At 37.3% G+C, this 14224-nt stretch overlaps 1 protein-coding gene across 2 annotated transcripts in view; it reads left to right on the top strand.

Moving 5' to 3' along the window:
- The window catches only part of cdk17 (cyclin dependent kinase 17), a 56379-nt gene extending 42200 nt beyond the window's left edge, over positions 1–14179 (top strand). The window contains exons 4-18 of one of the 2 annotated variants that reach the window (XM_084407551.1): positions 1590–1637; positions 2425–2558; positions 4751–4876; positions 6652–6708; positions 7174–7288; positions 7376–7470; positions 7559–7621; positions 7749–7872; positions 8732–8852; positions 8966–9063; positions 10613–10718; positions 11137–11179; positions 11416–11506; positions 11622–11699; positions 12477–14179. In XM_084407551.1, coding sequence (XP_084263677.1) covers positions 1590–1637; positions 2425–2558; positions 4751–4876; positions 6652–6708; positions 7174–7288; positions 7376–7470; positions 7559–7621; positions 7749–7872; positions 8732–8852; positions 8966–9063; positions 10613–10718; positions 11137–11179; positions 11416–11506; positions 11622–11699; positions 12477–12514 — 1337 coding nt within the window. In that variant the 3' untranslated portion in view covers positions 12515–14179. The remainder of the gene's footprint in view (positions 1–1589; positions 1638–2424; positions 2559–4750; positions 4877–6651; positions 6709–7173; positions 7289–7375; positions 7471–7558; positions 7622–7748; positions 7873–8731; positions 8853–8965; positions 9064–10612; positions 10719–11136; positions 11180–11415; positions 11507–11621; positions 11700–12476) is intronic. The other variant, XM_084407552.1, reaches the window with a different exon arrangement.
- Positions 14180–14224: the final 45 nt, after the last annotated feature.

Below are 14224 nucleotides of genomic sequence, written 5' to 3'. Positions count from 1 at the left end.
AATTTGTGTTCCGAAGATGAACGAAAGACTTACATGGTTGGAACAACATGAGGGTGAGTAATTACTGACAGAATTTTCATTTTTGGGTGAACTAACCCTTTAATGGGGATAATGTGCTCAATTGTCATTGCTTCATGCAAACTGCATTTGTTTTTGTATCATCTTACTTTTGTAGTGAAATATACATATTCCAGACATTTTTCCGCAAGATTCACCTCTCTCCCTCTCGTCTGAAGATATCAGAGCAGAGAGACAGCAGACAGCTGTGTGCCATAATGGATGGCCCTCAGGTTAGGTACTTTTTACTGCCGCGGCCAGATAAAAGAGCGGGCCGATATGTCACCCTTGGGGGACGCCGTCTTATGAGGTGAGGGCGGAGGGGGCCGTGAGCCAGCAAACAGCCTGCCATAAAACTACAGAGCCACGACCGCACCTTTACACTCTTTTTCTAGTTTCCAGCTCTCTTTTATGCGGGAATATAATCTCTTTCCTTCCGGAACAGCTTTTATTTTCCATTGCTTTTAGTCCGCTTCTTTTCCAGGTACTAGAAGACTGCATGTACATGTTGACTGGATGGGATTCTTAATTCCTGGCCGCTTGTTTTCAATTTGTGTGTGTGTGTGTGTTTTATATTTTTAAACCCCCGATTACATCATGATTTGGCCCCTAGGTCAGCTCAGATAAGCTGGATCATGCTTTTATGTAATAAAGAAGAGAGGAGGACATAGTTCATACTCACTCACTGTATAAACAAAAAGCACATGGAACAGCACATATCTCTTCACAGTTTCCTTGTTTTCATGGATTATCCATGTCTTTCTCTGGAATCAGGCCATAGGTGAATGTGAATAGAGCATGTGTGTTCATGTCAGGTTTGACTCGTTTTCATGAATATGAATATGAAGAACTGTTGGAGAGTTATTGACAGACGTGCAGCCTAATGTGCTGTGTGTGTGTGTGTGTGTGTGTGTGTGTGTGTGTGTGTGTGTGTGTGTGTGTGTGTTTAAAGGGAAAGAAGATGAATAAGGTCTTTCACTGAAATAGAGGAATCACATGTTGCTTTTCCAACCCACACACACACACATTAGGTTGATTCCTGAATCACTATATAATATTCTACGTAGTATGCAAGATTAGTGTGTCCCAAATCATATTATGCTAAAAATAGTATGCCAAATGTATTTTTTGAGCTGATTATTAACCATAAGATGATGCAATAGTAATGCCTGTAAAGTGTGTCTGGGGCCTAAAATCAGTCATCAGAAACATTTGCCTTTTCAAGATGGCTGTTTTGTGTCAAAGGGGCTAAAAATAAATAAAAAATAATTAAAAGGTTTCAGTGTAATTGTTTTGATGACTTTTTGTGACTCATTTGGATTAAGAAACCAATTGGTAAATGCTCTCTTTTAATAACTTACTATTTTTAAAATGAGTAATTAATTTAATAATTAAATAATAATCGCATTTAAAGGCACAGTATGTAAGTTTTGCCGCTAGAGGTCGTTTATTCAAAGCAATAACAGATACGTAGCTTGATGGCGCTGTGAATGAGCGTGGAATCATGGGAGGTGTCGTCTTTACCTCCACAGCCGATGGAAAGCAGTCTGATGGGACTCAGGCAGAAATCATGTTCATGGGTGAGCTCATTTATTAAAGTTTATTAACGTTACTGTGGTATGAAGCAGGACGGGGCCGAGAGCCCAGGACATTTTACATTTCTGTTTTTATTATGCGCATATATGCCGCAGTCGGTCGCCGGATAAAATAGCTGAATTCTCTGGATTTAAACATTGTTGTAAACATTTGTGATAATTTAAGTACACAAGTCAATCAAAACATAACATTGTTCTAGTGGTTTTGGCAATTTTTATTTAAAAATCTTACATATTGTGCCTTTAACTCAATTTTCAAACTTGAATTAAACCAATTTAAGTATTAAAAATATCCGTTAATGTCCCATTTAAATATCCATTTAATTATTTACTTTACAATAAGGTCTCATTTGTTAACATGAGTTAATGTATGAACTAACAACACTTATTGAGCTGTTAATGTTAGTTAGAAATCCAGTTCATTGTTTGTTCATGTTAGTTAATAGTGCATTGACTAATGTTAACAAATACATCTTTTGATTTTAAAAATGAATTAGTAAATGTTGAAATTAACATTGAACTTTAAGATTAATAAATGCTTTAGAAGTAGTTCTCATTCGTAGTTCATGTTAACTGATGTTAACAAATAAAACTTGAACTTAATTACAGTTATTATTGTTGATTTTTATGATATATATGTATATGCTAATAAAACCTCCCATAACTCTTATCAACTCTATAACTTTCCCATAACTCCGTCAGAGCAGCAGCAGATCTCGCACACGTATACATCACACGTTTTCATTTCTTACCTCCTCTTCCTCTCTCCCAGACATTGTTCATGAGAATCTGAAGATGGGTTCGGATGGAGAGAGCGATCAGGCCTCAGGGACGTCCTCGGACGAAGTGCAGTCGCCCACCGGCGTGTGTCTCCGCAACCGAAATCATCGGCGCATATCCATGGAGGTAAGACAGAACATAAATGAATCAGCAGCACAAACCTGCCTCACGCTCACTTATTCACAGGACTCTGCGTGCGTTACCCTGAAAGCTTCAGACTGGGTGATGTGTCACTACTAAGAGCTTTATTTTTGGCCTTGAGTAGGTGGAGGGATTCCTCTGTTGTGCTTTTCTTCTCTCGTTCCCTCTCTCATCCTTTTCTATATTTCTCCCACACCCTGTTAGTCGGCTTCTCTGCTCCTCTTCCTCCGCGATGATTCTTTAATGAGATGATCTAAAGAAATCTGGAGGTTTTGTGGGCAGTTGCAGATGGTATAAGAGGAACATGTTCTGCATGTTTGAAAGCTCTCAGGTGTTGAACGTCAGTTACCGACCTCAGTTTTGAAGATCTGAGATCTTAGCCCAGACATGACACGGTATAACAAGTTGGTGTCTTAACCAGCCACGACAAGTAACAGGACACTTTGTTCTTATGGTCAGAATGGTTTGGTTTCTTTTTCTAGGCTAAAGCACTACGTAGACACGCAAAACCTCATCGGTCCAAAATCTCCTCATTACCACGCTGGCTGTGATTGATGCATCGTGTGGCATTTTCACTTTGTGAGGACAGAAGAAAATCCCCTGAAACAGGCGTCGCATTTGCGACTGAATTTCAAAGCACATGCGTCTGTGTCTGTCTGGTGATGTTTGATATTAAATACTGGCTTCCCCTGTTACCGCACACATGGATCTGAAAGGAATGGATTCTGCCTCTCTTTTTCTCACTCCCTCTTTCCTTTCTTTATCATTCCCAGTCTCTGTTCTCTTCTCTGCAGTCCAGTGTTAAAAAGAGGGTTTGAAAGCCACCGTTTTTGAAATCGAAAAACGTGATTAACCTGAATACATCAAGACATTCACGTCACACTCTTGCTACATGTACAGCATTTAAAGCTTCTTCTTCTGGGGTTTTAATGGCAAACCTCAGTGTGAACTAGTTATTTAACCATGTGTTCCTCACTCGGTCTCCGGGGTCACGTTGCCCCCTGCTGTATGAATTGGGTTACTGCGACTAAATGCACATTATTAGACAAATGTCAGATATTTTTTAACGATGCTGTGTGTATATAAACTGGTGAATCTCATGAAGAGGTGTTCAGGTCATATTTTATAGGTACATAAATAAAAGTAATTGCATAAAGAAGATGGTCTACTATTATGGCTAATACGATTTTCATGCATTTGAGCTCCTTTTATTCCCAAAAGCTCATTACTGTAACATGGGAAAAAGATAATATACATATATAAAAATGATAATAAACATCAATAATATTTATTATAAATAAGTCATTTTAAAAATATAAATGTAAAGTATAATGTTGCGTTTGTTATACTGCCTTTGATGACGGTATTACATAATTAGTATTTATTTAATTAGTTACACATAATTTACTGTTATTACTATGGTAAATACATGCAACATGCATGTAAATAGTGTTACAAAGACTTATGCATACAAGTTTGTTCAATTTTCTTTGTCATTTCCCTTTAATACTCATGCATCTGGATGTTTTATTTTTTTGTTTGTGATTTTCATTATTCTCAAAACCATTGATTCTAATTAGATTCTCATTATGATGACAGTTATGAAAATCATCCTGTCTAGAGACTATAAATAATAGCTCAAATAGTTTTATTTTGCATTGCAGTAATAAGAATTGAGGGGGAAATATTCATCATTTGAGATTAATGTTATTAAAAATAATGCAAATATAATATTATATGTGTTTCTTTTTTATTTTTGGGGTGAAATTATTCACCCCCTTCTTCAACCTGTACTAGTACACAAGTATTGGACTGATGTGCTGCCCGATGACACTTTCATGCTGCACGCGTCTTTATAAGTAGCCTGTGGGTGGAGAAAAAAAGACACGTGAGAGAGATGTAAATGGAGGAGATTCAAAGCGTGATGGAGGGTTATTTATGGAAGATGCTAATGCTTTGGTTTGAGAACGACTGTAGGAAGTCACGCTATCTTATTTAAAGCACACACACGTTCACACACAATGCTTTCAGACGAGATGCACATACCAAATGAAAATTAGTCATCAAGCATACATTTTTAATCTGATTCCTACTTTGATATGAACCCAGCTAATTTTGTCCCTTGCGACTGACTTGTTTGTTTGTGTGTGTGTGTGTGTGTGTGTGTGGTTTTTCAGGACCTGAATAAACGCTTGTCTTTGCCTGCTGATATCCGGATTCCTGACGGTTACCTGGAAAAGCTGCAGTTGAGCAGTCCGCCGTTCGACCAACCCCTCAGCCGACGATCACGCAGAGCCTCGCTGGTAAGTTCGCGCGCATAAACCCTTAGGTCATCTTTATAATGGTTTGACAACATTAACACGTAATGTCATATTTGCTCCCTACTAATCTCTGAACCACAATCTCGTCGTCTGAACCACATACACATGCAAACCTCCTCATTTCATCTCAGAAGGAAATGAATCACCGTATCTTAGGTTTCGCAATATGCCGTGAATCCCTTTGTGGAGCGTATCAGGAGTAGAGCATGATGGGACATCTATCTAGCAACCACACTGCTTAGAAGCACATTAGTTTTCTCATTTGACATGAATGGTTGTGAGATCATGGTGCTCAAGATTAATAAACCTCATTGTTTCAAACACAATGTGGGATTATGTAGATGATTCAGTCTGGCCGGGTTAAAACTATTACATGGCTGTCAAACAGTAAGCCATTGTCACGCTGAGAGAAAGTTCTGAGTGACTCTAATGCTGTGTTTTAGATCTGTTTAAATGAACGGTTCATCTGAAAATGATCATTCTGTCAGCATTTACTCATCCTCATGTCATACAAAACTAGTTTGACATTCTTTCTTCTGTGGAACACAGCAGGAGATGTTTTGAACAATGTAAAAGATGCTAGTTTTAGTCATCAATGCAATCTATCCATCTGTCGTTCTATCTATCGTTCTGTTGATCTATTATGAAGTCCATTAGGCTTTTGCACTACATTACGAGTCTTCTGAAGCTGTACGATAACCTTTGTGCGTCACGATTGGTTGCAAAATGTGATCTGATCAAATGAGATCATAGAATAGCAGTTTATACACTGTAGAAAATAAAAAGTCGCTGCCTTAAATTAAGTACAATCAACTTTTGATGTTTAAGTCCTTTCAACTTAAACTACATTAAACTGACTTGTATAACAAAAAAAAGGTTAAATAGCTTAATTTTGGTGAGTTAACAACATTTTGGTGAGCTAAAGCAATTTAAAACCATATGTTGTCAATTTATTGATCATAATTTTTTACTGTGCACAAAACTATCATATACATGCTTTATAAAACTTATTGAAATATATTTGCACAAACCATATTGGCTACTTTTAAAGTGATTAAAAAAAAAAATCTCATTGTACATACTTAATTGTATGCAAAATACAATTTTGAAGAACTTTAATATTCCATAGATGGAAAAAGTCAAATGAATTTGAAGTGACATGAGGGTAAGTAAAATCTATTTTTTGGTTGAGCTGCTCTTTTAAGAGTAAAAGATTACATCCGAAGAATATTAAGCTGAAGTTAATGAGTACACCGTCCACAGCAAGCTTTTCAAAACAACATGGACTGCTGCAGATAAACCCGGCCCGTTGACGAGAAACCCAGTGTGTCGCTACGAACATTGTGTCGTACTCTCAGTTGAGCACAAAGACGCATACCATGTTCTTTGTTTGTAGGCTGCATGCATTGGGGGTTTTGCATGTGAAAAGCCCCCTGCTTTTGCGTCTGGGTTTACTTGGCATCCATTGTTCTTAGCTGTCATCCGTCTATGTCGTCCTCACCTCCAACTCTCCATGTGTGTAAAGTAGAGGGGGTTCGTGTTGTTGTTCTGGTGCCCCCTGGTGCCCGTGGGAGTCTGAATACTGTGTGTGTGAGATTAATGGCTTTGTCTGGGAAATGATTTTGGCTGCAGATATCAGAGATGGCGAGCAACACTCCAGACTCGTGTTTCTCACTGATAAGGTCCGTTGAACATGCAGGCTGTTCAGTATTAACCAGATCTCATTAATGAAGATCTTCTATAATTTTTTTTTACAGTCAGAAATCGGCTTTGGGAAACTGGAGACCTACATCAAACTGGACAAGTTGGGAGAGGTACAGTGTCATTATTTCACCCTCATCAGCTGTCAGAAATGGTCATTTAAAAGTGCAATAATTGATAATCATATAACCGAACGTGTTCATCATAAGTGGGTTATTGAGATGATTCATATCATCAAAGTTCGGTACGCTTTATTTTACAGTGTCCTTGTTCCACATTACATGTACTTACTATAGTAATAACAGTAAATTATTCATAATTGCATGCAATTGACGCTAAACCAAAACCTAACCCTAAAGTACGTACAAGTTGTTAATTAATGTTACTCAGTACTTAAATGTTTAATTACACCGTAACAAGGACTCCTTAAAATTTAGGTGCAATTCAAAGTACTATTTGTTTGGGGTAGGGACATAATTATTGGTTGTAAATTATTAATCCGTTAACTACATCCCTATTGTAAAGCCAAAACTCTGAACGTACTTTGAAATCTAATCATTGCTGTAATTGTATTATAGGGGACGTATGCCACCGTTTTCAAGGGGCGAAGCAAATTGACGGACAACCTGGTGGCCTTGAAGGAGATCCGGTTGGAGCATGAGGAGGGCGCTCCATGCACAGCTATTAGAGAGGGTGAGGAATCTCTCTCTCTTTCTCTCTTTCTCTAAGATGCTAATGTTGATATAGCTCTGATCTATCCTGCAATTTTCTCTGTTTCAGTGTCATTATTGAAGGATTTAAAGCACGCCAACATCGTCACGCTTCATGATATTGTCCACACGGACAAATCCCTCACTCTCGTTTTTGAGTATCTGGTGAGCGAATGTTTGTTGCTGTGTGCCATTCTGTTCCCCTTGCTTGTCGTTCTGTTTATTCATTTGTTTTCCGATGGCTTTCCTGTAGGATAAAGATCTGAAGCAGTACATGGACGATTGTGGAAACATCATGAGTATGCACAACGTTAAGGTCTGTTTGCTGTTATCAAGCACCATATGGATTTAACAAAACAAACTGTTGTGTATTAGTGCAATGCAACACGATATGAAAGTTTGTGTTTGTGGTCTTCTAACCTGTAGTCCATGTGTGGTTCTAGATCTTCCTGTTCCAGATCTTGCGAGGGCTGGCGTACTGCCACAAACGCAAGGTTCTGCACCGGGACCTGAAACCACAGAACCTGCTCATCAACGAGAGGGGTGAACTCAAGCTGGCGGACTTCGGTATGTGCAGCACAGTGCTGTCAAATAAATGAAATAAAAGTCTCTTGTCCCCTCCTGTGTGCTTCAGGAGTTTCAATGACTGCGCTAAAATATTCAGTTGAATATGTACGCACAAAATTTATATACATTTTAAAATTATTACACGTATATCGTTTTTTCAAATATATATTACATATATATTATATACATGTTATATTATATATTACAATTAAATAAATTTGCATGATGTTACAGTGTATATACACACACACAAACATATATATATATGTGCATGCATACATGTGTGTGTGTGTGATAAAAAAAAATACATTTTTATTTAATATATATTAATAAATAAAAACATGTGTGTGTGTATGTGTGTATATATATATATATATATATATATATATATATATACACACACACATACATACACATGCACGCACACACACACACACACACACACACACACATATATACATATACACACACTAAATGTAATATAATTTATTTTATATTATAAACTAAATTAATATACATTTTTTAACTTGTACAATTATGTAAGATATTTATTGGTGAAGTTTATATATTTGCATATTATTTCCATATATATATATATATATAAATAAATGTGTATGTGTGTATGTATGTGTGTATATATGTGTGTGTGTGTATGTATGTATGTATGTATGTATGTATGTATTTTTTTATATATACACACATTTTTATTTAATAATAATAATTATAAAAAAAATTATAAAAAATAATAATATATATAGTGTGTGTGTATATATATGTATATGTGTGTGTGTGTATATATATATATATATATATTTAAGTAAAATATTATTTATTGTTCTTTGTTTGTGTGTATTTGTAGGTCTAGCACGAGCCAAGTCTGTTCCCACAAAGACATACTCTAATGAGGTGGTGACCTTATGGTACAGACCTCCTGATGTACTTCTGGGATCCTCAGAGTATTCCACACAGATCGATATGTGGTGGGTAGTGTGTGTGTGTGTGTAGCAGTGCTTATTTACATTCATCATTTACATTCAGTCTTCTCCAGCAGACTGTTCCTCTGTCTTATCCTCTCTCTTGATCTCCGTCTCAGGGGTGTTGGATGTATATTTTATGAAATGGCTGCAGGTCGGCCGCTGTTCCCAGGATCCACCGTTGAAGACGAGCTGCATCTAATCTTCAGATTACTTGGTAAGCAGAAACACACACACTAATGCTCACATCCAGCTCTCCAACTAAATGATTCAATTCAGAGCCTGTGTGATGAAACGCACACTTCAACTCCAGACATTACGACACTAAACACACACACACACACACACACACACACACACACACACACACACACTCACTCTCACTCACCAGACGTGTCATAGTGCTGAGACTCAGAAGTGCTTCTCACCAGCTTTAAAAACAAACTGCAACCATCTGAGCTGCCATGCTTCTTATCCACACACACACTCTCACTCACACACTATTGCATGGAAACTGTGAGATCACATGGTAGGTTACCTCAGTTCAGCTGAAATGCTGTCCGGCTGACTCTCACCTGATGCGTTCCACTGCTCATCCTGGTGTGGAAATAGATGTTTTTAACAGCCATGTATCTTTTTTATTATTTAGTTTTCAAAACTGTAGTTTGTAAATGTAGCTCGAGTAGAGCATGGCTCTAGCAATACCATAGTTATTTGTTTGATTTCCAGGGAGTGCGTTGAATGCAGTGTAAGCTGCTTTAGATGCAGAAAAGTAAAGAAATCACTCAAGTACAGGCTTCCCACTGTCTAGAAATATCAGTAAATTTATAAAATAGTGGCTTTCATCAGTGTTATTTGTTTTTATTCAATTTTTTTAATGTTTTGAATTAGCTTTATTTTTATATTTTTAGTTTTCTATGTTAATTTTAGTGTAATTTTTAGTAAAGTTATGATGTGCTTTTGTCATTTTATTTGTTTTTCTTCTTTAATTTATTTTTATTTTAGTTTTAGTTTTTTTTGTGTTTTTTTGTTAGTTATTTTCAGTTGATAATTTTAGTGCTTCAGCTTAAACTTATTTAAGTTTATTGCCAATGCAACATTTCAATTTTTTTCAACTAATATTTATATTTAATTTTATTTCAAAAGATTATTTTTATTTTTATTTTTTTCAATTTAAAGAAATATTTTTAATATTTTTAATGTTAGTTACAACAACCCTAGTTTTCAGTCTTAAAAATTCTGGAAATTTCTATAGTGAATATCCAATTTTCCCCATTATCCCAGATCTCTTTTGCTAGAGATAAGCTCTTTGCAATATCTGTAAAATGATATTTTTCATATAAATCCTTCATATAAAAGTATATACAAATGACTGGAAAGATCATAGTCAAAAGGTGTGCGATCTCTGAATTTAAGTAATGTAAAATCCAAAATGTATCTCCAGCAACAATGAATTGGTATGGATGCACAATATCAGTGATCATATTATTGTCCAATAAATATATATATAATTTATATAATAAATTCACTCCCACCCACCTGTGCTCACTCATTCTCAAACACACACACACACACACACACACACACACACACACGCACACGCACTCACACTCACTCACTTTTTTGACCATCATATCAATTATTGGCCATAGCAACATAAATATCAGTTCTGTTTAGAAAGTGTTAACCATGTGTGTGTGTGTGTGAGTGCTAAAATGCAGGCAAGGTCTAAAGTAAAAAGTGTTGTTCTGGCTTTGTGTGATCAGGTACACCAACAGAGGACAGCTGGCCCGGCATCTCATCCATCGAAGAGTTCAAATCCTACAACTTCCCCAAATACAAGCCTCAGCCCTTCATCAATCATGCACCCAGGTACTTGCATTGTGTGTGTGTGTGTGTGTGTGTGTGTGTGTGTGTGTGTGTGTGTGTGTGTGTGTGTGTGTGTGTGTGTGTGTGTGTGTGTGTGTGTGTGTGTGTGTGTACAGGTGCTGCGTGTGTGTTTGTTACGAGTTTGTGTACTCAGTGACTGTGCTGTGGCTTCAGTGTGTTTGTCTTGCCACACAGAGCAAATGACCATGACCTCAAAGCCTGTGTGTGAGTGTGCCGCCGCTGCTGTGGGAAAGTTTGTGTATGTTCTGGTGTATGTTAGAAATCCGTGTGCGTGCCAGTGAAGCAGGATTTCCTCTGGAATTTCTGAGGCCGTGTGCTTCCTTCCTTTCGTTTGCCAGTCTGATTTGTCAACCTGGCGATGGTCACATCTCTTTCTCTCTCTCTCCCTTCTCTTCTACAGGTTGGATACTGAAGGAATAGAGTTGTTATTGTCCTTTCTAAGGGTAAGAATGTGCCAGAACTATGGATTGCATCAAATATAGGCCTACACTTATATCAAACAATTATAAGGCTCAGTGACACACAAAAAAAAATATTCAGAGCTATTAATTGTTTAAGATGTGTACTCTCAGTAGTAGTAGTAATTGTAACAATAATATTTAAATAATATTTATTGTTAATAAAATAAACAACCCTTTATCAGTCTGACAGAGCCATCCTCAATGTGTTTTCTCCATAGTATGAGTCCAAGAAGAGGATCTCTGCAGATGAATCCATGAAACAACCATACTTCAAGAGTCTGGGCATGCGTGTGCAAACACTGCAAGAGAGTGAGTGCCCTTACACACACACACACACACACACACACACACTCATGTACCACTGCATGATCACACACTGCTCACTCATACATCCTCATTCTCATGATGTGCTGTGGTTCTGCAGACATATCTATATTTACACTGAAGGAAGTGCAGCTTCAGAGGGACCCCGGCTACCGGAACTCCTCGTACCCAGAGACAGGTGTGTGTTTGCTTTCATCAGTGCTCTGCATGCATGTTCAGAAACTCTTTATTCTGTTATAGTGGTCAACCAGTATGGGTAACACTCAGTCATTTGTGTAAGTAGTTTCTGGAACTGGCACTAGGGGGCACTGTTCGTAATAGACCAATAGAGATTGACCAGGTTAATTAATGGGGATGATTTTGGATTATTATTTTCACATTTTTGATTGACTGATACCTGTGCCTCTTGCAGTTAAGCTATAACTATTGTATAAAAAAAATTAATGCTTTAAATTTTATATATATATATATATATATATATATATATATATATATATATATATATATAAATAGTTTTTTTATTAAATTAATTTAAATGTATAACATTTATATATATATATATATATATATATATATATATATATATATATATAAATGATACACGTGTGTGTAATGTGTAATGCAGAATTTAAATCACTTTTTAAGTAATATTTTTATAAATAATTGTATTACTATTTATTTATGCATGTTATTTTAGAATTATTTTGTAACCTTGTACACCCTGTTCTCTCCTAATAATATAACTAATATAACTGAATACATTTTAAAATAATTACGTATGAAAAATATTTTAGATCTCATCTAAAAAAAAAAAAAAATTATATATAATGTTGTGGGTGTAACTATATAAATTTTTTAATTACAATTTTTTTTAATATTTTTTTTTTCTATTTGTAACTGTACATTTTGTTCTCTCCTCCTCTTCATTCTCTTCTTTCTGTCTCTCCCCTCACAGGAAACAGCAAGAACAGACGGCAGAGCATGCTGTTTTAAGCTGCGTCCCCTTACACTCTTGCCCATCACAAACACACACTCTCACACAAGCACACACACAAACAAACACACACACACACTGGACGGATCAGGTCGATGGCTCTTATTCCGTGACTGTGTTGTATAGACTAACTGACTAGTCCCCCTCGCTCTCTGAGAAAGGGTGTTTGTTGCGTGTGCATGCGTGGTGAAGGGGAATGGGCTGAACCCGCTGCCCCCCCCCATACCCCCCCACCCAGTGTCCCGCCTCCAGCATGCAGCCTTGAGCCAGAACGCCCATCGGCCCCTCGTCTGGACGCCTTCCCCCGTGTGACGCTTAGGGTGTGTGAACATGTATATATTTATTGACGGAGGAGTTGTTTTGCTGCTAATTGACTACTGTCTCTTCGTAACTTCCTCACTCTCGTGCGACCCCTCCTGGTTGTCTCGGACCCATCAGTCCCACGTCAATACCTTTTATTTTTATTTTTATTTTTTTTACTCTGTTTGAATGTTGATATCGCAGCTGTCCGTTTGTTGTTATGTTGGTTTTACAGAGGTGGAATGCGTGTTTCGAATTTACTTTTCGAGTTTCCTGGCATGCCGATTTCACTTCGAGACAAAACCCGAACGTCCTGAAAAAACCTTTCCTTCCCAAATATTCATTCCTCAAGTTTTAAAGCATCATTTCAAGAAAAAACCAGAGTGGATATGTTCCTCAAAGGGCCGCGTCCCGTGAACGGCCTGCTCAATCAGGGACCATCTCAACCAGGTGGGCTTCAGAAAGCTGCAAAACGAGGGCGGAAAAAGCAAACACTGGACCAGCAGGAACTTTGTGACCTCACCATTTTGAACTGAGAACCAACTTTCCCCTCTTTTGCATTCATCCATTCGTTCATTCACAGTGATGACTTCCTGTCGGAACTGAAGTTGCTCGTTTGTCGGATTTTTAATTTCTTTCTTTTACAGTCGGAGCTCCTGATGCATCATCAAAACCAGTTGCAAATGACTTTCTCCTATTAACAGAGCTCCTCTGTAGCTTCCGAGTGTGTGCAGCGCTTGTGAAAGAGCGAGAAAGCGCGAGTGTATGTGTGAATACGGAGATCAGTAACTGTACAGAGCCCATTGCTCCGTGCAAGTGATGGCTATGAAGATGAGCTAGTTTCATTAACAGTATTAAGAGATTTTTTTAAATGTTACATATTGACTCTTCTGTGAATTATGGTATCTTAAAAGTGGCATGTTGGAGTCCGACTGTCCCACATGTGTGCTTGATTTTATTCAGAAGAGAAAGATATTGTGTGTATAAAAAGAAAAAGTAATGACAACACAAAAAAACAAACTTTTTGACAGCAGCGTTGGACCAATGTTTCTTTTCCCAGCATTTATAAACATGAAGAACCCAGAAGATATCAGATTTTAAATGACTGTTTTGAATTTTTTCTGAACTGACAGATGTTAATTAATATTGTAAAACCGGAGTCGATTGTTTCTGGAGAATGCGTGCGCGAGTGTGTGTGTGTGTGTGTATGTGTGTACGTGACGCATGGAATGCGTGTCGTCCTGTAAGCTCCGCCTCCGACGCTCTCAGAACACCTGCTGTCGGCTGAATTGACCGTTTAACTCTTTGTACTGCAGATATTTATTTCTCTTAATCAGTGAAGTAAACATGGTCTGTTTCTTACAGCGAACTCTCTGTCGTCTGTTTATTACATTTGTGTTTGTGTGTGT

The sequence above is a fragment of the Rutilus rutilus genome (assembly GCF_951802725.1).
Source record: "Rutilus rutilus genome assembly, chromosome: 4".
Classification (NCBI taxonomy): Eukaryota; Metazoa; Chordata; class Actinopteri; order Cypriniformes; family Leuciscidae; genus Rutilus; species Rutilus rutilus.
The sequence above is the reverse complement of the archived record's forward strand: the minus strand, read 5'-3'. Positions and strand labels throughout refer to the sequence as shown.